A 27909-nucleotide genomic window follows, 5' to 3' on the forward strand; every position below is an offset into this window, starting at 1 on the left:
TCTCCAGCCCACCCCTCATGCCTTCTCAGCTCTTCACTCGGTTGTAGCCAAATCTGATGGAAAAGCAGCAGTCTCAGAGGCAAGGAAATGCTACGAGCCTGGTGAAAGTGGTCTACGTAGAGGAAAGACACTTAATTAATGCCTTCATCCATTGCAGACCCCCTCCAGGAGAGTTGTGTTAGAGCTGCCCTGACTAAGCTTTGGTCAGCTTTTGTGCTGTGTCAGACATCAGTGATCTGCAACTCTGGCAAGGGTCCCCACCGATGGGTCACCTCTGTACAAAATGGAGGGTGAATCTGTACTCAAGGCTTACTATCCATCAGGTTCACAAAACAGTCAGCACCAAGACCCAGTTCCACTAGAAATTAGTTTTAATGAGTTGATATCAGTGTTCGCTGAACTGTTGGCGCCCACAGTTGCATCCTGTGCATGTCATGTGCTGGGAGAGAGGAGGTGACTTTTCCACATTGCTTCCACAGGAGATGCCCTTGATCCTTAATACTTGCCTGTATTTGGCATCTCTCTTGGACGGAGAAGGGATGGCACCCTCCACCACATCACAACTTCCCTGTCAGCACCCTCTTGGACGAAAGTCAATCCTGAGCATGGGCACTATCCCCTTCCCCTCAGCCCCACTTACTAGTAGGGGGGTCACCCCCAGAGTCTTTTTCTGCTGAGTCCTGTCTTCTCATACACCAAAGAGCAATGTTTGCACATGCATGGGGTTGGAGAAGAGTTGCTTTTCATTCAAAATTGTTCTGTGTGTCTGCTGAGGAAGGGCTGACAATGCTTGCTTCAGACACAGCATTTGGGTAGGATGCAGTCATGGTTTCCAGCTGTGGATAGCTCTGAATCAAAGCATTGATCAGGATGGGCATCAGTCACACCACAGCCTCCACCACCGCTGGCTGCTCCGAGGCCAGTTTTCCTGTGTGAAAAGTGTCTGTGGTCCTGGCTGCTGCGCTGCATCCTCCTGGTGTAAAGAAGGACTCTGGAGGGTGTAGTGAGTTGCCAGCCCACCCTCCAGGTGAGAGCAAAAGGAAGGCAGGAGACCATGCAGAAGACCAGAGAGCTGATTTCTACACATCTGGTGCTATTATTTTCTGTATAGACAGCAAAGGTGTACTAGCAAAACATGGATATTTTTATGCGTCATTGTTGTGATGATGAGCTTGGACACTGCAGCTAGTGTAAGGCTGTAGGGGAGAGGGAGACTGTTTTGCAGACACTGCACCTGAAGCCTGTGCTGGACCCTCTCTGTCCTCCTCTCTCCCAGACATCACTGTGGTGTTTTTCATTGCACAGTGGATGCTGTGGACCAGACATGAGTTCATGTGGCCACTGGACTTCTTACCGCTGATGTGGGAATGGCTCTGCCGCTGTGAGCCAGCAACCGTCCCCGTGAGACCCACACAGAGCTCTCCTGCCACTCAACCACTGCCATCCCTCATCAGCCACCAAGGGTCCTCCATAACACCACAAAAATGCAGGCAGAGCTGGTGTCTTCCCACCCTCAAATGTAGTTGCTCAGGGGCTGGAAGATACCTAGAATAGGTGTCTCTGGGTGATAAGTTACACAACAGAAGAGTGAGAAGTTGATTTCCTTAGCCAAGCTGGCTACATATTTTCAAAAGGCTGTGGACCAGACTTAATTTGTATAAAATTGATCTAAGTGTAGATGTCCTTGCTAATAAAGATGCTGGAAGAGTTAAAGGTAGAGGGATAACTGTGCAGCACTAGGTTGAACAGGATCAAGGAAGCTCTGCCTCTGTTTCTGTATTTGCAATGGACTCACTGAGAAGTTGGCAGATTCATTTGAGCCACACATCTTGCATGTCCACCTGTAAACAAGGGCTGTGCTTCCCTGCCTCCCTGGAAACAATATCCTCAGCCTGAGCTTTTGTGATGGTGCCAGGGGACTCTTGTTCTGGAGGGAAGGGAAGGTGTGACTGAGCGTTTTGGCCCCAGCATGCAGTGCTCTGTTAGGGTCACATGCCTGCCAGTGCTCCACCAGCCAGCCAAGTGCGGGAAGTTTTCTCTGGCAAGTACCCAGTGGTTTGCCAAGTGGTCATTAACGGAGGTGTGGCAAGAGAAGCTTGCTATCTTTTGTTTTAGACTCAACACTCTGTGTGGAGGAAGAAGGAAGCCCCAGGTTCAGAGGAAAATGTATGGAACAAGGAGCAGCCATCTTTTAAAGGCCACCAGCTGACCCCTCTTTGATAAGTCATGCCTGCTTTCTCCGGGGCATTGGACTTGAGAGCGTGGAAATGCAGCATTTGCTGGCTTGGGAAGACCAGTGAGGTTGTCCCACAGTGTTAACTGCCTGCCAACTGCACCTTGCCACAGGTTGTGGTCCATGAGACATCTTGGATAGAAACCAGCAGTAAGCAGCCATAGGGGATGTTGCTGCTGGGCCCACCTGAAGAGACACGCTCCTGAAGATCTAGGAGTCAATGACAGAGGGGCTATCGTGATAATGGACAACAGTGACACAAGGTGGAGGAAGTGAAAATTCCCTCAATAGAAAATCTAGGAGGACTGGAGGTTCAGGGAGGCAGGAGGTCTGAAAGACCAGAAACCAGCTTTTCTTTACAAAGAAGTTCCCTGGGTTGGTGCCTCCTTCCCTGAGGGTTTCTTAAGACCAAACCATGTGTGTTCCCATTAGTCAGAGGAGGGCTGAGATATACTATCGACAGGCAGTAGACAGAAGAACCAAGTAATCAATTTGCTGTAACCCACCAAATAAAAAAAAAAAAAAAAAAAAAAAAAAAAAAAAACAAACACAAAGTGAACAGTGCAATACAAGCTGTCACCAAATGCACTCCACTGACACTTTACCTCCCAAATGGTAGCGTGCACTGAAAGTCTAAGTCCTCTGGTCAGCAGCCAGCTTTTGAGCTCAAAGCTCAAAACACAGCCCAGTTCCTGGAAATAGCAATGCTGGGAGTGCAACGTGGTGATGGATGAGAAAGACATAGTGCTCTAGTCCATCTTCCATACCTTTGCCTCTGGCCAGCTCCTGCTCTTGACTTGCTCCTGGCTGACACTGGAAGTGCTGATTTCTGGGGAAATGGGCTCATAGGAACGGAGAGACAAACTTGCAGCAAGCAGACCCATCCGGACACAGGTATCTGTGTCATGTTTAGCAAGCATCCCTGCAAGGATTCCTGCCATTAAGCTGTGGAGCGAAAGAAATACAGTTTTGAACACTGGGGGAACAGCTTTGACTTTGGGAACGTGGCCGTTAGTTTGTAAGAACAGTAATTTGGACCCAAACTGACACTTACAGAAGCAGAATATGTCACACAGGAGAGGTGAAGTTATAATTATTTTTTAAATTTGGAGTAACAAATAGTGCTATTTATTTGCATTGTATTTACTTCTCATCTGAGAAGTTGAGGTACTTTCCCATTCCACCACATTTTCTTTTTTCCTCAGTTTTCCAGGTGAGGCAGGAGAAAAGGAAAGAGTCTAAGAAAGGAAGAATCTATTTTTCCCTTGTTCTCTAATTATTTTGTCACTTGTTGGTGCCTTGTTACATTCGCTTCTGTGCCCCATTGAGAAGGAGTGGATGGGAAGAAAGGTAAAGTTTCCATATATGTGTAAGTGGGGCAACAGGCACAGCTGGAAAAAGAAATCCAAAGCTGAAACGAGATTTTAGATTCAGAACTTTTGTAAACTTTAGCTGTGGTTTTCCATTTGAGATTTCCCAGTAAAAATCACGTGAGTGCTTGGAACAACAGCAGTCACCCACAGGTCCTCACAAGGCACCGAGGGGACCGTCTGGCTTGCAGAGAAAGGCTCTGGTGAGTCATGGATACGTGCAGGATGCTGTTTGTGATCAGTGGGGAACAACCACTGTTTATTCCTAGCTAAATACAGTAATGGTGCTCGGAAGCTAGGAAAGGACAAAGGAGAAGTGAAAGAGAAGGGAAAAGATAATATTTGAGTGGAAGAAGCAAGGACTGGAAAATGTGACAGCAGGGAGGACTGATGAGCAAACCTATGGGGAAAGGAAAAAGATCACCTCTTTTTTACTCTCTGAGTAATTACCTCAACATCTTTTTATCCATAACAAAAGCACAGAAGATTATGATTTCCATAAGCCATTCAACCTCTCAACAGCTCCTCAAGTTCAGAGTAAATATTTGGGGGAGCATCCCATAGCAATACCATGTGCAGGCGCGCGGTGTTATGCTGTCACGGCAGCGGAGTGTAAGGAGCAAAGAGCCACTGCTCCCTGCATGCACGCACGGCTCCTTGGGCAGCATCTCTGGAGCTGTAGGAGAGCTGCAGGGCTGAAGCAAGGCGTGAGGTGCCCTGGATCACTGTGTCTGGGTGCACGGTGTCCACTGATTAGTGCCAGAGCTCACAGGGGCTGAGCTGTGAATGTGTTACAGCCCTGGGTTATACCCCGCTGCACAGTCCCTTGAAAGTGCCAACAGGCTGGGCCTGGGCAACTTTATCCATTTATAAGCTGTGGAGATGGCAGGTACATCGATGTATTGTCCTGGCATTTCCAGCTAGTTTTGGCACTCTTACTCCCCAGAATGGGGATTTTTGCAGCTCAGAACTTTCAAATATTTGTTATTTTTAAATTTAATGCTTAAAACCATGCAGCATTCTTCATTTTGTAGTATTCACCTCTAGTATGATGAAAAGTAAAATGTTATTTTTAGTTTGAAGCAAAATGACATGGTTTACGCTGGGTTGCCGAGGACTCTTCTCATGTTATTCAACTGACAATGTTCAGTCAGGCAATACCAAGTTCTTTGAGAAAAGTCCAAATTCCACTGTTGCTTGGAAGGATTTTGTGTCCTTATCTTGTACTTCTTTTGAAATTAAACCAGTGAGTTACACCCAGCTGCTCACTTCCGTGATTACCAGGAAGGACAACAAAACAACTATGAAAATTCTGACACTTTACCTCCCAGATGGGGGAGGTAAAGTGTCAGAATTCTGGGGAATGGGATTTCCAGACCAACGGGTACAGGACCTTCAGGAACAGGAACAGTAATGAGCAGTAATACTTTTCAGATAGCTTTGGAAGGCAAAACAAACTTCAAGTACTCCTGTGTAACTCAGTGCAGGTGTTTGGCAGTGGCACACTTTATCTTGCCTTTGCTCTTCCCTTAAAGTAAACTTATAAAAGGGAAAGAAAATCCTAAAGAAGATGTTTACATTAGCCTCTAGAAAAAATTGTCCTGTGGTGAGAGGTAGTTGTGTACTGAGCAGATGGTGCAGAGAGGAGACTGTCCCTGGAGGGGCTGGCAGAGGTTGGGCGCATCTGCTAGAAGCAATGAGCAAAGCTGAGCTTAGGACAGGCTGACCCTGCAAGGTTCCTCCTAGGCCCCATTCCTCTGCTGTTACACTTACTGCTCCAAACACCACATTGGTCTTCTTTGGAGAAGGCCAGCTTGCAGTTGCAGTCAAGTCATCGCAGAGATGATTTAGGACACAGGGAGTGTGTCCTGGTGTTAACTAGCTTGACAAGAAGTTATTGATTGATCCTAACTCAACTACTGACGAAGCTGTAAGTTTAAAAAAAAAAAAAAAGACTTTTCATTCTGCACACTCATAAAACAAAAAAGAAGTGTTGCTATCTTATTAGCAGGTAAGAGCAGTAAACAAAAGGAAATCTCTGATATGTACATCCTTCTGGTCTAGTCCAAGACAATGAAAGGATAGAATCAATTATTGTTGCATATGAAGCAAGAAGAAAAAAACCCAACTGACTACTACATATACTTTGACAAGCTAACAAGGAACATAATAAAATATTACTCTGACAGACTGAGAATTGATCAGTGGGGCTACGAATAACACCTGTCGTTTCCTACTCCTCTGTACAGCATTGTGTGAACAGCCAGGCAAATTATACATCAGACTCTTTTGAAGCATGAGCTATCACCAGAGGCAAATGCAGAACCTGATGAAATGCTTTTATAGGCTATTTGAGCTACTGAGTGGTAGTCCCACTTCCACTGGAGAAGTGTGGAAGTAGTTAGTTAGGAAGACAGCTTTGATGTAAGGTGGTTTACTTTGCTTTTAGCAGCTCAGCTCGGACTAATTCAGAACTACTAGATTGCCATGAATGGCTTGGATCTTAAAGAAAAGCAAAAATAATAATGGCAAGACTGGCTTCCAACGTGCTTAGGGGGACATTTTTAGAAAGCTTTTCAAGGAATCACAGTAACCAGTCCTGTTCTTGTGTCCTTAGTGTCTGTTCCTCAAGCAGCAGAATATCGTCTGCCTTTGCAGTAGAATTTCAAAGAAACCTGATTATGGCCCTTCCACGTTTAGCTGGAGAAGACAAAGTAGTGAGCCACACACCTGTCACCGGCTCCTGAGACGTTGACTATCTCCTCCCTGCCGATGTGGATGGCGGGGTAGTGGGTGGCACAGAGGTTGGCAGCAGCAGTCTGCGGGGGAGAGAATGGAAGTTAGTGGGAACTGCCCAAGCTGATAAGGCCTGGTGTGGCTGATGCCATCCAGAGCTGCACGGATGCCAAAAAAAGAAAAGGAAAAAAAAAGGCAATAATCTTTTTTTCACACTTTGAAAGAGATTAGCGATTTAAGTGAAGCTTCCGGAAAATGCAGCTTGCGCTCATGAATATTCACAGTAAGAGCATTTAAAACTAGCTGACTATAAACACTGCTGCTAGGAGCGAGTGGTATAGGGACAGACAACTTGATTTTCTTTCAGAGCTGTGTATTCCACCCCCTCAAACATGTACGTTTGCCAGCAGTGATGCCATGTTTCCCAGGAGCGCTGCCATGCCATCAGAAATAGCAATGGTGCTACACAGTCCCAGAAAAAAGCAACTGAGAGCTCAGAGTTTGTTTTCCATGCCCTTACCTGTTTGTGAGCTCCTGGATGAAGCGAGATGCTCCCTCCCAGGCTCTTGCCACACAGTAGGACACCACAGGCACCAAGGGTAACCACCACACAGCACAGGTGGGCCAGCAATGGGCGGGCCAGGGCCATTGCAGTCTGGACAATGTCCTCCAACCTGGATGGAAGCTCTTCAGACAGCGGGGAGGAAAAACTGTGATATAACTTTAAAGGTCCTTGAGTGGCCTTTTTATGGGCTGGCAGGCTATTTATGAGCATCACTACTACAATTTATGAGCACAGCTATTTATGAGCACTTCTGAAATGTGGTTGATTTTTTTTTTTCTTTAAATCTTGGGAAACATGGAATTCTCCCACGTTAGATTTCCATACCATGACTCTATCCTATGCTGAGGAAACCACCCCTCATGGGACTAAACGTGTCTGCAGAGATCAAAAAATATACTGAAGCATGACTTCCTTGTCTTAATGCTGTTGGATTTCCACCTGTAGTGGGGTATTTCATTTCTGCAAAGGGTGGCGCTGTTGGGACAGGTGTCCTCAGAGCATCATGATTCAGAGACATGTTTACAAACCAGAGATTGTTCCTGTTCAGCTGATGAAGTGAGGCAAATGGGATCTCTGGTTTTGGACAAGCCATCCCAAGCCTACTGTGCTCTCTGATAGATCATCAGGCCAGCCCGGGCTGTATGACCCACACAGAGATGGCTGTAAGGTAGAAGACACCAAGAGTGCTTATGAATCCCCACTGTCTTATAACCCAATTGGCTTGAAATGGAGGCTGGAGCAAAAAATACTAAGTTATCTTATCTAAAAGTGTGACTGACCCTTCTGAGTATTCAATACCTGCTGGCAGAGGGTTCCCGAGGGTCCGATTTATTGCTCTTAGCTCTTGCAGGTTGGGGGAAATGTATGTGAGCGCTTTACAGCTGTCTGAGAGGAATGGCTTAGAGGCCTTGTTCTCATCTGTTGGCTCATAGCACACTTCAAAACAACATTGCAATTGGTTAGTTAATAAATTAATTAGTGTTTCATCTCTATGTCAGAGCAGAATGCAGTGTAGAAGGCATAGCGTGATCTGCACAACTGGGGTTATACGTGTCATCTATTAGAAACACAAATACTATTTCCCCCATGCTTGGGACAAGGTCTTCCCAAGATTTCCTTTCTGCTGCTCAGCAATGAGACAGTTGCTTCTGGCTCTGGAGTGATATAATCAGACTTCAGTTTTGTTACTCCTTTTAGCTGGTTTTGGAGCCTCTGCCAGGTTTTAAGAACATTCTTTCTCTCTTCAGGATTTGCTTAAAAATGCAGGCATAGCTCTAAAGGCTTAGGAAGCCTTGTGGAGGGTCCCCAGCATACCAGTGGAGGGGGGTATGTATTTTATGGGAAGTGGGAGAGAAATCCTCTCAAAAGATGCTTTAGCACTTATTCTGCGAAGGAAACTGTATTGCTGCTGAGACTAGCAGAAGCACACCTATTTGTGCTTGCCTTGAGATTAAAGGCAAAGAGAGCAGCTTTCCCTGGCTTTCTGGCAGTGCCTGAGGGCTATAGGACCTACAGTATGGGAAATGGGATTTAACTGGAGAATGAGAAAAACTCAGAGAAAGCAGAAATGTTTCATCCATTTGAAATAGAGTAGAAGAGTACAGAAAGAAGTGCTGAATAACACAGCACATCAGACAATAACCAAGTATCATCTCCAGCAAGCATCAGTGGAGAGCACTCAGGGAGTGCGGAGTGTCTCAGCACACGTGCAGTTAGGAGCTATGGGGCCAGGGCTTGGCAAATTCTCCTTACCTGCTAGCTGATGCTCTCTAGCTAGTTGGCAGATGTACTGAATAGTGGAAAGAGGCACATTTCCATCAATGCAAACTAGTGGGGCCTGGCACAGGTTCTTCTTGAACTGGGACACCTAGGGAAAATCCAGGACACAGTAGAGAAAGCTTGAGTAGTTGCAGAGGGACAAAACGATTGCTAGTCAGACTCGGAATGTAGGATTTTCACTCATATGGCAGCCCTCAGGTAAAAGCATGAACCTAAAAGAGTGATTCCCTAAGGAAAATGGATTTTTTAATTTGCCACATCTCCTCCCCTCTTCTTCTTCCCCTGCTCTCTATCATCAAGAGCTGAACTCAACTAGCAGGGCCCCTCCAGCAGAGGAAGATAGTTTCTGGTCCTCACGAGGCCACTTTGGTACCCGTGGGTCAGTCAGAGACCTACAGGGAAAGAGAATTGCTGCTCTTTAATGGCACTGTAGGATTTATGCCTGGCTTGACTATGCTTCTGCTTGTTGGGCATGTCATTTAGATGTCCTCTGTGCACAGTGCCTCCTAAGAGAGGTTGTTTATCAGAGTGTTTCACTTCTGGGTCCTACTGCATTGTGTAGGGATGGGGGACAGTGGAGCAGCCGAGTGGACAGCTGCTGTTCCCTCCTTTGGCTCTCTGAGGCTGCACAAGCACTGCCTGAACACCAGGCCCGTGCTGTAGGCACTCATGCAGCATCCCTCCCATGCCTCTGCTAATCCTGGCGGAAAGGAGGACTGACAGAAGGCATTTTGCAGCAGAAGACTGGTTCAGAGTTTCCCATGGCCACAACTGTTTCATAAAGCTCAGGAGAATTAATCTGTCAGGTAATGGTTTTCTGTGCCAAGGCTTGGGAGGGGCAGGGTGGGGATGGAAGTGGGAGCAATGACCATATTTTTCCCTAGGAAGTGTCCGCCTCACGGGGATCTCACTGGTAAGTAAATTGCACTTAGCTTCCATGTCGATGTCAGTCATGAAGCACAGGCTTTTGTTCTGTTGACAAAAGAATTCGTAGGGAAGGAGGGTGCAGTGATGGGGCTTTCACTGAATCAGTCCTTAATCACTGCTTTCATTAGCCCTGACAATTTGAAGGTCTGAATGTGCTGAGCAGCAGTGCCTGTTGGTACAACTCAGCATGTAGAAACAACAGGGATGGTAGGGAGGTGATGGAACAGGAAAACTTGCTTTAACTGGTGTTCTGTCCATTTTTTTTGTTTTTTCGCTAAAGGAAGAAAAACCATTTCTGCAGGTGGACTGTATTTATTACTGGCTTTAAGGTGCCAAAAATTGTAGGTTAGCTGGAACTAGTTAATGAAGATAATTCTGGCCTACATGTCATGGATGATGGCAGTGATGATACTATATGGAGCAGAAACAGATAGAAGCTCCATCTGGGACAGCAGCAACAGAGGGGTCTGGTAGCTTGCCATGCTTCTATCTCAGTGGCCAATTTCTGAGGTTAACTTCTGGATTTCCCATGTTCCCTCTGCACACCCACTCCCTCCTGATACAGTTTCAACAGTTGTCTTTTGTCACACGTCCATGCTCCTTCTCATAAGAAAAACCTTACAAATCAGATGGTATGCATACGTATTGCTCTGTTATTTGGCGGTGGATGTCCATATCTCCCAAGCCAAGGCTGAGCTCCCCAGCACTAGTGATCACAGCACAGTAAGTGGCTGTGCTCTTCCCCTCCAGCTGAAGGACGGCACTCATGTCCTGAAACAGAGAGGACAGTTATACATGGACATGTTTCTCTTCCCTGCCACACTCAGCTCATTCTTTCTCTGGGGCCACCTGATCAGTAGCCCAGCTTGCTGTTCTCACTTCAACCTCCCTTCTCCCTTGAGATGAACAACATTTCAGAGGTATCTCAGTCTAGACAGTGCTGGCAGATGGCTATTTTTTCATATTTGCAATGCAACAAATGCCACAGCTTAAAGAAATCATTTAGTAATGAGAGTGACAGCTCTCTGCTGTGCAGTTTTGTCTCTGTTGTAACAGAAGAGTGGTCTGAAGCTCTGCCTGATCGAGCTATCCATTCCCATAGCTTGTTTGACACTTCAATGGCCCTCCGACATGCTGCCATGTCTTGGTGGCATGCTCCAGCTGGCAGTTTATGTTAGCCACCTCACTGACTGCACAGCCTGACTTTGAGGGCAGCCTTGGAGCCATTTTTACAGCAGTGACACAGACATAACTATGAGGTGTCCTTCCTCTATGGGTCTTGTGAACAATCTGCTTAGAGAACTCAGGGCATTTCTTGGGGTATACATGTGGACAAAGAAATGTGTCCCCCGAGTAGTTCACAGGATAGCTGGAGGTTTTAAGAAAGGGTCCTCTCTAGCACTGATGGTAATGTGTTTTGTCACAGTCAAGGATTGCTTGGTGGCTGTCCAGCAAGTGCATCTTCCCCTAGGAGACTGCTCACTTTGATGACACAAATTGTGCTGGGTAGAGGAAGGATTATAGATCTGCTGCTAAGATGCTTTTATAAACCAAAAAAGCATTAATGTAATTGCTTCATTTACTGAGTTGCTCATGTAGGCAGAACTAAGGCCACAAGTGCTTTGTTTGGATACCAGGGCCCTGAGGGCAGTAATAGGCCTTAATAGCCCTGACCAGCCTCACCTGTGGTCTCCACCTACACCAGCTCTCCTCGCTTCTCTTCAGTCCTGCCTTTTCACCATGGAGGTGCTTGCTGCCCTAGGTTAGGGCTGCCCTCCTGGCTTTCTCTGCTTCCTGATGGGATGGTGATGTTCTGCCTTGCTGCCTCTGGTGAGCTCTTGCTGCTTCTGGCTCCCTGAGCTTGGACAAGCTGCTGCTTAAGTCAGGTATTCCTCTGGTGCATAGTTAGGGGTGTACAGATACGTGGAGGACCCTACTCCTCTGAACCTGGGAGGTGCCCAGCCTGGGCTCCCATTTCAAGGTTTTCTCTGCCTTATGCTTTACCCAAACCAGGCTGATTTTGGTATTGCTTTGTCTATTCTCAGGGTCAGGGTTTACATATTTCTGGCTGTGCATAGGCATTACTAGATTTTTTCATGGTTCCTCTGAATTTACCTTTCTCCTTCAAGCACCACTTCCTGGAGCTGAGCTCAGACCCCATGGTTCAGGCTCCAAATGGGACATACATCTAGCCTGTATTTTGGGGGGTGGCTCCTTGCCTTCTAATTGTCTGTAACTGAAGGAGAGTTGGGTTATTCTACCCTTAGCCTGATGGAAGGTGGCTCTTATGTCTGCCAGGGTTGAGAAGACTTTTCCTTCTATATAACATCATCACTTCCATGCTTCAGAGGTGCCACTACTGTGCAACATACCATGTGGTGACAGTAGTGCAGGACGGACTTGGAATGTTCATCCTTCCCCACAGCTGATAAAAAGAGAGGAGTCCGTCCAAGACGGCTTAAGCAGTCTAAAAAGCAAATGGAAACAAAAGATATTAATAAATCCATCAGAGTGCTGTGAACAGAGTGACAGCCTGTGCAGGATGAGTGTCTGTAGGAAAGCCTTTTCCTAGAAAACTTAATGCCCATCAATCCTTCTCTAGAAGGATGTTCAAGATGAAACCCAGCCACAGCTGCTGCAAATGACGTGCTGGGGTTGAGTGGGATGATCTATGTCTGCCTGCTGCACTGGCACTCTGAATTCTCTGCATTTTTTGGAACATCTGGGAGTGGAGGAAAAGAGAAGGGGAAAGAAACTTCTGCACTTCTCTGGCATCATCTCCTTTAACATCACAGGCATGTGGGCTTTCTCACGTTGCTTCTGTGCTTGGCCTTCCCACACTGCTGTTCCCACCATGCTGTTTTACTAGACGACTGAATCTGAATGGATTCACGGGAAACCCTTCTTCCTCTCCCCTCAAGTTACCATAAATTATACTTCAGTGGGTGGCATGGGTGGCCTTGTTTTCCCCCCTCGAGCTTCCCCATTTGTGATCTGAAGTGGTAGTAGATTTGTGTTAGGAAGATCTGAGAAAGGTCAAAAAGCCAGAATAATCCTAAAATAATTTTGCAATCTGCCCTTGCTTATTTCAGTACCCAAACACTGGTCTGCTGCTGCTTGTGGTAGAGCACCAGGTACAGCGTGATCCTTTCCTGTTGCCAAGGTCTGTAGTCCTTTTTCTTCTACCATAATTCCTGTGCCCCAGTTCCTCTTGTTCATGGTGCATGCATGATTATCTTGGAATAAGCTTATTCCTTCCAAATTCTTCTAAAAATATACTTCTGTTGCAACTATAACCTGGCATTCATTCAATGCTAAGGGCCAGGCTGTTCAGTAGTCATTGGAGATCACTGATGCTTATTTAACTTTGATTTGGGGTCACTGTGCTATGTGCTAGTTAACTTTATATTTGTGGACCTTTCTTTTCCTGAACCCAACTCCCTCCCCTCTTATTTCTTGGAATGGCCCCTGCCTTTTCCAGGCAGTCTGCCCACTGGTATATTGCCTAATGTGTCCCAGATCTTAACAGCATTCAGGAGCTCCTGCTGTTGAAGGACTACCAAAGGACAAATCACAGCTGGCACGCACCCACAGGCAAACCCAAGCATTAGGCACCTGCCAAGTTTCTTCCAACACCGCCAAAGGTTCGTCTCACTCTTCCAGCGTTTGTTTGCCCACCACCCTGGAAGAAGAAATTGTTAATTGGCAAAACTGGGAGGGCTGCTCAGCATAGGTGCTATGTCTCCATTAACATGTGAAGTCAATGTTGCTGAAATATAGGCCAGCAATTAGAGGGAGCAGAAGGCACCTAGCTATCGGACTGAGGGCAATACAAACTTCTACAGCCATCTACAGGCTTCAACCTTGATGACAAAGTCCTGCTTCCTAAGAGGGGAGATCTGCTTGATCTCCTCGTATATTGCTGTTTTGGTCTTATTTGCTAAGACCTCTTAGAAAAACGTTAATGAGTGTTTCAGTTGATATAAGTAGCCTTCTGAACTTACTTGCTCACAACAGCTCTGGGATTCCAGAGCTGCTGACCCAGCCCTGATGGTGTCTGCAGCTGCCTTCCAGGCCACCTAGCTCCCTCCTTAAGCAGTTTGGTTTATTTATTTTCCTCTTTGAAATTAAAATGAGATGTGTTACCTTTTCCTGTACTGCCTCTGTACTGTACTCATGGAAGGATCTGTTTCATTGTCTGAACAATTTTTCACTTACCCTTCTCTTCCTAAACATCTCCCTCATCAAAAATATCCTTCTTCTCCACCTGTGTGGTTATCAACTTTTCTCTTGCCTCTGCCTTCCATTCCTCTGTCAGTCTGTCACAAACACCCAAATTGTCAGAGCACAGGCAATCCCTCAACCATCTCCTCTTCCAATTCTTCTGCCAGAAGAATTACATCAGTAAATGCTCAGATCAATTTGGGCTTTATCTGGCTATCAAATGTTTTTAAAGCTCTTGTTTCAAAAATCCTGAAACATACTTTCCATTTCTGAAGACATCTTGCCACTGGCGGTCATAATGATCTTCATGGTTCTGGATAAGTCAGAGCTTTCAAGAGTTTGTTGAGTGTTTGGGTGGCAAGCACTGAAGTGTCTGCGTACCTACACACAGCAGCTCCTAGCTCAGATTCTCTCTGCCCCATGTTAGCCCAGGTGTACCACAATACCCCTGCACTACACATTTTTCTTGCTTGTGAACACCACTATCTATCCTAAACAGATAAATGTGTTGCCATCTTGTAGTAAGAAATATTCTGCCTGCAACCCATCACTGTTCTTGGGCATTCCTGAAACTCATACTGAAGCTCCCCAAGGACCCTTCTTCTTCCCCTGTGTGAAGCTGTACGTCTGTCCTTTGCACACAATGCTTTCTTCTGCATCCAGTCCTATGACTGTAAGAGGCTGCTCTCCCATTTAAATACACTCTTTTATTACTCTCTTCTGACCTCCAGGCTGTTTTTGTTTGCCTTGACTCTCCAGTTTTGTAGTCTGTAAGACTTGGTGCTAATTCTTGGTTGCCTTTGCTTTTCTGTCTGGCAGCTCTCCAAGCCCTGATCTGCTCAGACCACCTGAGCAGAACTGCATGTATATAAGCAACCTATGGCCTCTGTCCATCTTTCCACTACTTGTCACTCCTTATTAACCCAAATGCCCCTCTGTTGCATTTGCTTATGCTCCCTGGGAATTGCCACTGGTACTGCCAGGAATGAGGATATTTCCATCTGCAACTGTCTCCTGTTGAGTGTTGCAGATTTCGAAAGCACTGAGCTTGTCTATTTTAATTCTGAAGCTCACTACCCATAATAGAAGCAGCCAAGGGGGAAAAAAAAACCCAAAAAATCCACCACCACCACAAAAACCCTACTCCAAAGTAAAAAGCAATGATTCTTGTTTAGGCAAGTCAACATGGCTTTGAACACTGGCCCTGATTTCAGTGTTAAAAGAAGGTACTTACTGCCATCAGTAATGAGCACAAACTCTATTTTATGTAGTTCCACTATCTGCTCTTCAAAACTGGCACCTGCAAGAACCTTGAAAATACTCATGAGCTGCTTTCATTGTCTGGCACACTGGCCTTCTCTTTTAGTCCTCCACACATCCCAAAGCAGTTTCAGATTTTTTTGCACCAAGCCTTGCCCCAACAGCAGCTCCCTACCAGCCTCCCACTTACAGACCCAGCTGTGGGTGACCTCTGCTGTTGTACAACCCCACAGAGCTTTAAAGTAGTGGAAGGATGCAGTGAGAGAGAAACTAGCAGCCTGCCTTTCAAGAAAATGACTGGCTTTCATTGTACATTGCCAGCTCAGCTGGTAACTCCAAGTCTGAGTAGTACTCGGGTGTACCTTCTACACTGTGTTCAGGTGGGGTTGGCCGAGATGTAAACTTAGATGAAAATGGGCTGATGCTTTCTGGCAATGTTTCAGAGAACTGAGCCTCGGGGACCTTCTTCCATGTCCTAAGAAGTTTGAATCCCTAACATAAAATGAGATTCTGCTCAACTTCTGGGTATCCTAAGAGAGTTATAACCATAATGCTTTTTCTAACACCTTTCTATGAGCAAGACCATGCACTGGATAGCCTTGAAAGCCATGTGGGAATTACAACCAGGACAGATGACAGTTGCTTTCTTGCTGAGACAGAATGTGGTCTGAGTAGTACCCCAGTGCTCTGCAACAAATCCAGCATGCATAAGGGTGGGGCCTGCTGGGTGCTGAGCCCTTTGAAAAAATCTGTCCTTAAAAGCCAAAACAAAGCAATTTTTTGAGAGTGCCTTCTCCTCTGTGCTTAACCACAGCAGCTGTCAGCAGGAATATTTTGGCTCTCAGTTCCCAAATCCTCCTGCAGCTTGGCATTTGTGTAGCTGCCACAATGGACTGTCAGCTTTAGGGCTCACTGCTATACAGAAGGGCAGCTAAAGCCTCACTTTTTCATACAACATTAAAATCTCTTTTTTCCTTTTCTCACTTCAGCTGTTCCAAGGGGGGTTTACAGCTGCCCTTGGCCACTCACCATGCCTTGGGTGGTCCAGGGATCTGCACTCACTTCTGAGGCCACGGGGTGGCTGCCCACCCTTGGACACAGCTTAGCTCCTTGTCCTGATAGCTGAGTGTGGGCTATGCATGTTATCAGTTAGATCACAGCTGAAGCAGTTGAACTTTTGGTTTTGAAAGCCTTCATAGCTGATGCCACAGCATGTGTCACCACTGACCATTGTAATACTTTTTGGTCTCTGGCTCTGTAGCACTGAATAGCCAGCTCCTTTAAGGACAGCTTCCCCAGCAGGTGTTTCTCTGACTGAGAGGTCTTCACAGGCTGCCCCATCTGACAGCAGGAGTTTCCTGCCTTGGCAGGAAAAATAGAGTAAAAAAAAAAAAACAAAACCCAAAACCACAGAGTAATTTGAGACACCAAACAACTTCTGAGCAAGCTTCACCACCTCAATCTGTAGTACTTCATATAGCTCAACAAAAATTTGCAGACTATGCAAATGGCTGTCATTTGCATGGGGAAGTCCCAGGTCTGTTCCACTTTAGCTTCTTGGATGTTTCTTGATCAAACAAAATTGAGAGGAAGAAGGTCTCGTAACATTTAAAATGTTCTATTTTTTAAGCAATCTTTTTCTTTCTTTTTTTTTTTTTTTTTTTTTTTTTTTTTTTTTTTTTTTTTTTTTTTGTGACTCAAATCCTTTATGACAGAGGAAGTTGGATCTCTTGTTTAGCTGTGTGTCAGTACTAATTTTCTCAAAGGTTTCTTACCACTGTGGAGACACTTGCTCCTATTCATGCTCCTTTCTGTAGCTAAGACAGTCCCAGGTGGCCAGACCTGGCTCTTACCTAGGGATTTCCTCCCTATAAGGTCTGTTCTTGAATTACAGGTTGTCATAGCACAGTGAGGATCTCTACCCATTGCTTCTAGCTCTTTGCATATGTGCTTCGAGAGTGCCCTGGGCAGCTCTTCTGCTAAAAGAGCAATTCGGGCTTACGGCAGCAGAAAATAGCCAAGGTACCTTAACTTAGACTGTAGAGGCCAAAGTCATATGTGGAGATTGTAAGGATGATACATTGCTCTGTGCCTGTTCTGAGTGGTAGGGATAGTGGCTTTCAGCACAGAACAGAGTAGGTTGGTATGTATCACTCCATTGCCCACCTAGACAATGCACCAAATATGCAGCACTACACCTCCCAGGTTTGCGCATGTGTGTGCATACAGATATGTGGATACCATGCACAGATACCACCCTCCCCCCCACCCCTCTTTGGCTTGGCACTCCTGTAAAAGTATCTGGAAATTACAGTGGAGCTTAGAAAACTGCTATAGATACAGTACCAGGATGACAGGGTTCTGTGCCTTGGCTATAAAGTCAACGTTGATACCTCCAATCACGACCTTTAAGAGGGAAGAAAGAGGTAAAAAGCAGTTGGAAGGACTTGAGGAAAAAGTTCCAAGTCTCTCTCTTGAGAGCTGTGTAATTTACAGTGTGAAGCCCTGTGCTTAGTTTGGGTGGCTAGACACAGGTCTGTACAAACCTGATTAGAGAGAATCTAAATTTCTTCCATATATTGCTTTCTGAATTATGCCTGCTCATAGCCAGCCCCAGCATGGCAGGTGGGATGTTACTGTGTACATATATGGGTGCTGGCAGTTTCTCTGTGTAGTGGTAGAGTAATATAAGAAGTTGCATGGGTCTGGCCGTATCAGTGTCCTTGAAGCCATCTCTCTTGGGACAGTTTCTGACATATCAAACCTCAGAAACATTTAAGCACTGTGGTGTGGGGGAAAAAAAAAAAAAAGAGACAAAGAAAATGGGAAAAAGTAGGCAGAAAAATGCAGTCATTTCTCGCAAGCTCCCAGAAGAAATTGCCATACCCAGTGACACTTTATGGATCACTGTCTTATTGTTCTACAAAGCCAGAAAAAGCAATACAGCTCCACAAACAGGATGTTTCCAGATTCTTTGGGGACATAGAGTTTTTTCTTCTTGTTCCAATCAAATGCTGGGTTATTGTCTCTAGAGTCATTCCCTCTTTTATGTTGACAAATCCTATCGCAAATGGGTTTTAGAAAATTTTTCAGCTCTCTAAAGACTCCCTAAAATAGATTTCTTGTAAATTATGTGGCCCATACAAAATCCAAGATAGTGAATAGAGTATTAGTTATAATGGATCTTGTTTGGGATATTCTGTACCTCTTGTAATTCTGGCAGTCATGAGCAAGAGGCCAAAAGAGATATTTATAAAATGTGTAAGGCTCAGCAGCTCAAAATATCTCGCTCCATCCTTTTCCAGGTCTGCTCCTGTAGTCACGAGTTCCCTGGCACTGAGGGCAATACAGATGAAGTTGTAAGTAAGGGCACAGTAAAAGGTGAAAAGGCAATTAAAGTTTTAATGGAGTTGATGGTCTAAGACTTTATGAGATGAGGCCATTGTCAGTCTTTATTCCTTGTAAATGTGAATAAGGGGAGGAGGAGAGGATATTTATCTGAGAAGAATAAAAAAATACTAAAGACAGAATGTCTGCCAGCGTGAATCAGAAAGATTGGCTTCTAGCTGAGTCACCTTTTACTTTTGGGAATAGATATAAATTTATCCTGTGCTGTCAGCAGAGAGGCATTATTTGGAGGACAGCAGGAGACTCACTGGTTGAGGTGGGATTGTGTCCTCTTGCCAAGGCAGGTTCCCCTTCCTTCTGGCTTTCTGTAGTTTGCTCAGGGCCACTGTAATGCAGCTGCCCACCCTGGCATTGTTCTGGATCAGAGCAAGGTCTGTTTGGCATTTCTTTGAGGAAAAGAAAAAATAGCAGCAAAATTGACCTGTCAGAAGCCTACAAAGCCTAGAGGGAGAACACAGAAAATACATGCTGTGAGAACTGATCCCTCTATACCATAATCCTTTGGGGACATACATACTGGGTTACAATACTGCATGCACACCCTGAATTTTTTTTTAAGTTTTTTCACCTTCCTCCCCCTGTGTCCACAGAGAGGGAATCTGTCATCTCAATTTGACAGATAGGGAATGGAAACAAAGCCTTCACAGAGAAAAAGAGAAGGTGAAGTACTTAAACTAGAGCCAAAAGTCTAAAAAACCTTGGAGGATCTTGGCTAGCTTTTCCAGAAAGAGATGCCTACCAAGATTTTTGTCAAGACTCTATAAACAATTTTATCAGTTTCCCTGGGAGCAGAGTATCAGAGGCTTTGAAAGCCCCACTTTGTGGCTGCATACAGCTCTAATATCCAAAAATGCCTTTAATCAATCTGACCTGACTGACTGGGTCTCCTAGACGGCTGGCAGCAGAGCCTGGATGTGAATCCAGTTCTTCCAGATCCTACACTGGCATCCCAGCCAGTAGATCTGTTTTTCTCTTACCTGTGCAAGAGGATTCTGGCCCACCAAGGGGTGTTTGCCTTCCAAGTTTCTCTTACTCTGCATCCATGTGAAGAATTGGATAAGGCAGTGTGAGGTATAGCACAGGGCTCTGGGAAGACCAGGTACCTTCCAGTGGGCAACCCCACCACAGACAATGGTGTCCTGAGACTCCACCACAGAGCAGGCAAGCTCAGGAATCAGATGTGAGGGATCTCTTTGGGCTTGGGACCACTTGCTGTCTGTGCTGGCCTCCAATTTTTAATGCAAAAGTGAATAAGGTGTTCCTGAAAAAGCAGGATGCAGTTGCTAAGCTCTCATCTGCAGATGCTGAAGTGTTTGCCCCTTGCTAGACTGTCAATAAAGTGATAGCAGTTTCCACCAAGCGTTATCAGAAGAGATATGAAGTACACTGGAGTACCTTCCCCACGCCCCCATTCAGTAAAAGGATACTGGAGTCCAGTGACCTCCCATCAGTTAATTCATTGAGCTTCTGTAACATAAAAGGTGTTAGTTCTTTGCCTGTGATCCCTTTGGACCTGCAAATGTAAAGAAAATGCCTGCAGATGAGATGACTGAGCTGAACCAACATCAAAGAAGCAGCACTTCTGCTAGCAGATAATTTATCTCCTGAACCATATACCCTAAAAAGTCCTATAAACAAGATTCAGGCTAGGTAGAACTGTGGTTGAAAGCATGTTGTGAGCTCACTGATGCCCACAGTTAAGTTGTGCTACAGCCCCTGCAGCAGTGTCCCTGGAGTTGTTTACTTCCCCATGACCCCTAGGTGAGCAAAGGACAAGGCTTAGGTTGTTTCTCACCTGGCTTCGCTGAGAGCTTGTTGGATGGCCTCTTCAATCACCTGGCCTGAGGCAGCTCGCTCCTGGGGACAGGGCACGGCTATCAGCACCCCGCTGCTCAGGCCTAGCCCCAGAGCACTGGCTGGGAGAGACGGGCAGATCATTAGCAGTTCTTGGATAAATCAAATGCTGAAGGAACAGGATAGAGGAGAGTGGGTGTGGGGTGAAGAGCTGGAGCTCCTGTTTTTAGCTGACCTAAGGACAGGTTCTCTTCTGCTACCAATCACTTTACATCTGCCTGTTTCTTATGAGTCTGTACAATAAAAGGGGCAAAGAATTATTTTTTTAAATAAAGAAAATTAGTTCTACTTCTGAAGGCCCTGTTTTTGTAGAAACATTAACATACATGTTCCCTTCACTTCACCAGTGTGAACAAAACATGTATGGACAAGCCAAGGTGGCTGCAGCTAGCTAAAAAACTTGTAAAGACTGAACTTCCCTGCTACTTTATATTCAAAACACTGAAGCAGGAATGGGGAAGGTAGGATGGCTTGGGTTTTGGGACAACTCTTCTCTAAAGTTAAAAAAGAAAGTGCCTCATCCAAGGTGATTTTTGGGTCCCCCTTTTCCAGGGCCTTACATGGGCCTTTCCCTTTTGAAACACACCAATGAGTTCAGCTGCTTCCTTTTCATCCCGGACATGATATGGTGCCTGGAAACCACTCTGGCGTGAGAAGAAGGCTGGGAACTCCCTTGACTCTCCAAAGGCAGCTACGCAGACTCCCTGAGTCTCCTGCAGCAGTGGAGGTGAGACAAGCACGTAATCAGTGGAGGGAACCCACCAGAAGAGCAGCACATTTTCCTTCTACCCAGCTAGAAACTACTTTTTTTTAGCACAAGGTTTGGTTATTTTTATACATCCTGTTCTATCCCATTCTATCACCAACAGTTTTCAAAGTAGAGAGGCAGACATGGTAGCTGGTTAGACAGAATCTGGCTTACTGAGGCACAGGAGACATGCACATCTTTTGCTTGGGCTTGGAGCTTATCAAAAGCCACGCAGCTGTCACTAGTGCAATACTGAGTCCAAGGTAACAACCTGTGATCTGAAGACATGTCATGAGCTGACAGGAATATAAATGAGTTCTGTCTGTGATTGAGAAGTACTGACATTGGCTGTCAACTGAAGTGCTGGACCTGGTGGTTTCCAACATACCAGAACTTAAAAAGTGACTCTCTTAAAAATAATCTCGATTCCCATTTTAATTCTGGTTTTTATTTTAGTGTTTGATGGATCTAGCCTGCCGGATCCATCAGTTCTGTAGTGTTTTCCCAGAAAAGCAAGTCTAAGGCCAGAGAAACATGGTGTGGCTAGCACTGCCTTTGGCCTCAGCTGGAATAGCTGCTGGCACAGCCCCTTGCTTTAAGCTAGGGAGCAGCCCAGAATTTCTACAGCCCCAGGACTAGAGTAATGTAAATATGGCTTCATGTCCTCTCAACAGACATTTTAAAAAATCTTATGCTTAATACCTACCCCCAAACCACTGGGCATTCTGTACACAAAGTACAACATTATCTGCTTTCAGGCTCAGTAGCCCATGCTACATACCAGATATTCCAGTGTCCTGCCAATATCAAGGATAGACTTGACTCCTGCAGATACAACAGCAACCGGAGTTCTTCCTAACTCTGTCAAGTCAGCACTCACATCCAGACCTGTCAAGGGACAAGCAGTTGTTGGGTGGGTGATTGTGTTGTACTCCAACCTGATGTGATCTGTCCTCTTAAAAAGCTCTATTTGCCTGGGATGCCACTGCCTGCTTTGGTAACCATTTAGATACATGAACAAGTGTTACGGGTTTAGATTATGCCTTTAAGTGTTGAGATTGTAAGAGATACTGACAAAAAGAAGTTGCATGACTTAAGGCAGAGGTGCAGCCTTGCACTGTATCTCTCAGCTCTTTGATCACATCGATAAACAGCGTGCAAAAAAAGGGTATAAAAGAAAAAAGAAAGTGTTATAAAGCAAGGACAAAATTCAAGGAGATAGAATATAATTTAAGTAGATTTTGACGTTGGTATTGACATCACTGGCAAAAAAAGCACCACAGGAGCTTTGCTGCAGACCTCAGGAGACTCACTGGTCTGGAATTTACATCACATCTGAAAGGGATAGAATCCAGCAGGGCACTTACGTTATGCTAGGGATATATATGGCTAAGAAGAGAGAATGTACTTAAAGGTCACAGATTGCACTGCCAAAGCTTGGACATTTTCCAGAGAGGAGCATGCACCTCTAACATGGACCAGGGTCCAAGTCTCTTTTTTGGTAAGACTCTCCTTCTCACCTGAGAGTCAGTAACAACACTGTGCTCAGTAGCCAGTATCAGGTTACCCAGCCACTACAAACTGGGAGAGGTACAATCAGCTCCTGTTGCACCAGCAAACAATATCCATATAAGTGTGTAAGCAAAGCATAAAGAGAAACTCCCACCCTCTTAACAACTGGCCAGTGCTTGAGAGGAATATTCAGAAGCTTCTGGAAAGGAGATGCTGGGAAGAAAACAACCACAGTATAGTCAAGAAGAATGATAAATTTACTCTTCTGAGTGGACAGTTACTGTAGGACAGATGGGGAAAAAGGAAAAAGATGGAATTAAATAAAACAGTAGCAACATTGAGCAAAGTAGAATGTATTGATTTTCTTACTGTTCTCTCCTCCCCGATGGACACCTCCTATGCCACCTGTCACAAACACGGGGATTCCTGCTTTGTGTGCAGCAATCATTGTTCCAGACACTGTAGTGCCACCAGACAAGCCCTGTCAGGGGACAGCCAGTTGCAGTCAGCACCCAGGGTGGCCCACAGAATACCACATGCAGGCAGCTATGGTTGTGGTCTATCACACAGTATATCTATCACACAGAATATCTATCACACATCACTAATTTGTGGTCTGTCACAACAGCCAGCTCTTGCAAGCTGGTAAGTGAAATTCTGATACTAATATTCTATAGGGCAAAACTGCAGAGGAATCAGTGTCCCTGCTACATAAACTGTTCTTGCCCTGGTGACAGCAAAGGCCTTTGTTCACCAGGTCTTTCCAACCCGAAGGCTTCAGGGGCAGCTAGGGTGACCTTAAGCACTGTGTGTGTTACTCAGGCTGGACTGCATGTCATATAGTTAACACGTAATGCAATGATGCCTTATCATGCCAATAAGAATATTCTTAGCCAAGTGCTCATGGCTTACCAGCCAATCCAGAATGACTTTTCAGGAGATGTATTTCATGGCTGTTATTCTCTCATTCTGTTTTTGACTCTAGATAGGAATTTGAATTTACCAGTAAGACACCACTTTACATGATATTTTCAAAAGGTTTAAAAGCCACCTGGCTTGAAGCTGGAGAGGACTATACTATTGCCATATAGAAAACACCACAATAGAAAGTCTGCATACCATACCTGGCTGAGGACGAAAGGAAGATCTCTCCGAGACACTTTAACTACATTTTTACTGCTTGCCAAGAACTCAAGTTCCTCATCTGTGAGTCCCACATGGATCTGACCCTTTAAAATACCTACAGTGGCTGGCACTGCTCCGTTTGCTGTTACAATTTCTTCCACCTCTCTGGCCATGCTAGAATAAGATGAACAAGACAACAATGGCAAAATTAGTGAGGCAAACAATCAGACAAGAAGACTGCCGTGTTTGGTCATGATTCCCAGTTTCCAGTTTTATACAGTTCTTGGGATTTCAGTGAAGTCCAGTTCCTCTTCTGTATCTTCCTAATGGCAGAAGTCTTTGCACTTGAATTTGCAGAAATGCAGAGCCCCCATTTACAGGACAGCAATGTCCAAGCTCTGTGCTTCATTTTTGAGAAAAATCACTTGGTTTGAAGACAAATCCGGTTGTACATTAGACTACTGAGAACAGGGATCTTCTCAAAATAGGACCTTTCTGTGTCCGTTACCTGGTATTTATCTGAGATCATAGACCTTCACAGAAACCCCAGGTAATTCAAGCCCTGCTCAACGTCCCTCAATATATCCCTGGTCAGAGCCCTAACTGGGATATATTTTTCACAATACAAGCAGTTAGATATAGAGTAACAGTGCCAAAAAGCTGCAGCCTGAGGATACTCAAGGGCTGCAGACTAGGTCTTTCTAACCTTTGCAGGTTTTATGCTTGACCACTCATACTCTATTCTTTTTAAGAGCAGCTTCTTCTCTCTTTTTAAGCTATCTGTAGATATGCTAGGCGATCTTTAACTACTGAAACTACCTCCTCCCCAAAACTGAGTTTTTAGAGCTTCATTCTAAGACAGAATATCAGACAGAATAATGGCCAGGTAAAAAGCAAGATGGAAAATCAATACTGAAACCTTCCTGTGCTTTCTGGAAGCAAGGATGGAGGGGACAGTGGAGTGATTTGTGGCACTGTAACTCAGTGAAACACAAGTCTACTGAACATCAATAAATAAAGGGTAGAAGTGAGGCATTTTCAGTGTGGGATACAGAAGGCGGCGAGAGGAACCAGCAGCTTTCACAGTAGCTGTTCTGAGTGGTGCTAAGAAACAGACTTCATTATTGTGTTCCAATCCTTGTTGCATTACAAAAGATATACCAGAAGAAACTGCAGTGTTTTCAGTGTCTGTGCAAACTATGCAGCCAAAAAGGCTAGTAGCTCTCTTTTAGAGCAGGTGATGACATCATCTGCTGCCACATTTTAAAGAAAGACAGAAATTTAAGGTATTGGATAAGGACACAAATGGGTACCCCATATGTGTCCTTAAAAGTCCAGATACAGTTGTTTTACACCAGAACTCATATTCTGCACACCTAGCAACATGACATTTCCATTTGCTCTTACAAAGGTTTTAGTTTGACTAAGTATACTGATACCAATCCACCAGTTATATGCCTCATTCTTACAACTTTGTTGAATGAGGAACATCAAAATCCACCACCTCAGATTCTGAGGATAGGCCATGCCATGTGTAATGATGGTGCTTTCCAAGGCTACGACTGGTCTCCCCTCCATCAGGGCTTCCTGTACTGAGGGCTGAATCTTGAAATAAGCACCTGAGGATAAACACAGACAATTGAATTATTTGCATGGACATTTGCAGTAACTACTTAGTGGTTTTATAAAAGGCAAATTGTCATCATCACAATAAATTTATTCCCCTCTTCAGCTGTTCTTTAGAGTGAATTCACAAATAACTTCACAAAGTCTAAAGCTGTGATTTAGGCAAGTGAAAAATTTGTGAAATACCTCCACTGTTAATAATAACCCTCATCATCATCACTAAATGCTCCTCTGACACCATTTTTGCATCTGGGTTGTCAGTGGCTCCAGTAACATTACTTTAAATCAACATTACTGTGAACAAACTGAGCCCTGCAACCATACCCAACGATTATGTTTTAAAAGAGTGGAATCACTAAGGATACCATAGTAACTTAATATATGACTATCATGCATCAAGACTATTGTTGCTCTTTGCTTTGCTCCCAGAATACTGGCAGCAAGGTCCCTGCTGCATTTAGATGAGGAAAATGCTTGCAACCCAGGAACTCTTTCTGAATATGCTACTCACCATGCAGAAATCTTCTCACCTGGGTGGACCCACATGCTGCAGCGGACGCATGTCTTCCCAGGCTATAGGTTATCTTCCTAATCATCTTGTGCATACAGATGGTCCTGAGATAAAAAAAGTCAGGTAAAAATGAAAGTAATTTAGCGATGATATGACTATGTGAAGCTAAACATATCATCTCTTGCCTTGATCTTGGAAGGTAAACTACCCTTGCCCAGATTGCCTGGAGATTCTTAGTGTTTCAAGCAGGAGCCAGGGTGTCCAAGCAAAATGATAAACTGCGGAAAAGGAGCTAAAAGAATTTACCTGACCCATTGTCAATGCTGGGCTGAAATCACAGTGGAGCAGAGGAAAGGATAAGGAGTAACAAACTACAGGGATTTTAGAAGTAGACAACCTTTTAATTTCCAAAACTACTTGCTCATGATAAATTACAGGCTCTGCCACTGCCACCTCCAACCTGAAAGATCACAAGGATAAATTTACAAGGCAGAAGAATGCTATAAAGAGATTAACCCGATTTTTTACTGTATCTAGGAGGAAACAAGCAGTTCGATGAAATAAAGAAAGGAGCTGAGAAGTGGTAAACCAGACTGTAACTCTTAAGGAGGAAAGACCAGTTTTCCTTAGGGCCAGTGGTGCTTTATGTAGGCTCATGTTACATCATCCTTCTTAGCACAAAGCTTTGGAAGCAGAGTGGCAATTCAGCCCCAGCAACAAACTCCAGAACTTCTCTGGTCTCTTAGCAACTCCTATTCACTTTAATTAAATTCATTTCCAAACAGAGAAAGAGGGGGAGAGAGTTACAAAGGTTAAGAGACTGGTCTGGTCTGGGCCTCAGCACAGTTTCACTTAACTGCCTGGCTTGTTTCACTTATTTTCCCTGGGCATTTGGCCATATTCCTCAAGGGGGATAGGCCTCCAAGAGGAAAGGATTTTTTTTTCTGTTCTTTGTACCTATTGTTAATTTGGATGGCAAATTAATTAGAATACAGAACTGTGTTCATGTTACACTTAGCAGAACATGGCTCTGATCTCAGTACAGTGTGTGGCACTACAGCTATACAGAAACATCTTACAGCCAGGAAAAGTATTTTTTGCTGAAATTTAAAGACTTCAGCTACACAGGACAGCTTGGGCTGTGTAATGCAAGAAAAGAGGGACTGGTTCAGCTAGACAAAATACACACCTGACTGAAACAGTAAGATTTACCACTTTCCAAATCCTTTTTACGGACAAAAAACTTAATTAAGTTTATGGAGTCTTATCATTACAGAAAAGCGGGAAAAGCTCTTACTTTACATTTACAACCTCTGCCTGTGCATTGCTAAGCAGTCAGCAGCCTGATCGGTTCATGCAAATGTTAGCTATCTGTGTGTGTCTGTGTGTGTGTCTTGTGTACACACCCCTCGCTCTCCGGGGCAAAGTCAGCCTTGGAATAAATTCATTAAGCCAACAAGGTTACGCCAAGGATGGGTTGAGCTGCTCGAGTTGTGCTCTGAATTTTAACAACCCCCCAAACTCTAAAGCACAACAGCCAGGACTGCCCAAGCTGTGTTGGCTGGTGGATAAAAACCAGCTGGTCACCACCTGAAACCCAATATGAATTAGCTGATGGCTGCTGGAAACTCAGCCAACACTCAGCCTGAGCTGGCTGAAAGGTTTTTGAAGCTTGGCAAGTTTTGCAGTGAGACCCGTCCGACCTTTCACCTTGTAACGAAACTTTGCAGATTCCTAGGTGGATTTCGGGCAGCTCTAGCACGGACTGCCTTTCCTCCCTCTTCCAAACCGTCCCTGCTCGCCTCCCCTCATGATCGATCCGGCGCATCTGACCTCATGGAGCAATGGCCTGGCGTGTCTCTTACCTCCGGGCGTCCGTCTCCCGTGGGGATGCTGGGTGGCTACTGGAGCGGTGCCTGGGCAGCCCGGGGAGAAGGCGGGAGGAGGGGGCGCTGGCAGCAGCATGGGGGTGCGCAGGCCGGCGCTTCTGGCTGAGAGAGCCCATTTATTATTAACCACAGGCGCAGCTGA

General features: G+C 45.0%; 1 protein-coding gene across 2 annotated transcripts; it reads right to left on the minus strand.

Annotated features, from left to right (window-relative positions):
* Nucleotides 1–396: 396 nt before the first annotated feature.
* On the minus strand, nucleotides 397–27909 carry LOC113475947 (pseudouridine-metabolizing bifunctional protein C1861.05-like). 2 transcript variants are annotated; one of them, XM_026841133.1, is made up of 19 exons: nucleotides 27744–27909; nucleotides 25879–25982; nucleotides 25246–25360; nucleotides 23741–23915; nucleotides 22986–23097; nucleotides 21886–21992; nucleotides 20943–21069; nucleotides 20298–20418; nucleotides 19930–20015; nucleotides 18751–18875; nucleotides 17441–17500; nucleotides 13226–13292; nucleotides 11983–12077; nucleotides 10253–10381; nucleotides 8657–8771; nucleotides 7703–7840; nucleotides 6860–7026; nucleotides 6334–6422; nucleotides 397–3178 (listed from the first exon to the last, which is right to left on the minus strand). In XM_026841133.1, exons 1-19 carry the CDS (start codon nucleotides 27881–27883, stop codon nucleotides 2983–2985), a joined length of 2268 nt encoding a protein of 755 aa, XP_026696934.1. In that variant the 5' UTR covers nucleotides 27884–27909; the 3' UTR covers nucleotides 397–2982. The 2 variants fall into 2 exon arrangements, with proteins under 2 accessions (XP_026696934.1, XP_026696935.1); XM_026841134.1 differs by lacking the exon at nucleotides 7703–7840.

Source organism: Athene cunicularia, assembly GCF_003259725.1.
Source record: "Athene cunicularia isolate RWA chromosome 1 unlocalized genomic scaffold, athCun1 chr1_part2, whole genome shotgun sequence".
NCBI lineage: Eukaryota > Metazoa > Chordata > Aves > Strigiformes > Strigidae > Athene > Athene cunicularia.

Coding starts and splice junctions, on each gene's coding strand:
- LOC113475947 (XM_026841133.1), bottom strand. CDS start 27,883: ATGGGCTCTCTCAGCCAGAAGCGCCGGCCTGCGCACCCCCATGCTGCT. Junction 13,293..17,440: donor CACAGAACCCTGTCATCCTG/GTACTGTATCTA, acceptor TTCTTCTTCCAG/GGTGGTGGGCAAACAAACGC. Junction 7,841..8,656: donor TAGAGAGCATCAGCTAGCAG/GTAAGGAGAATT, acceptor GTTGTTTTGAAG/TGTGCTATGAGCCAACAGAT.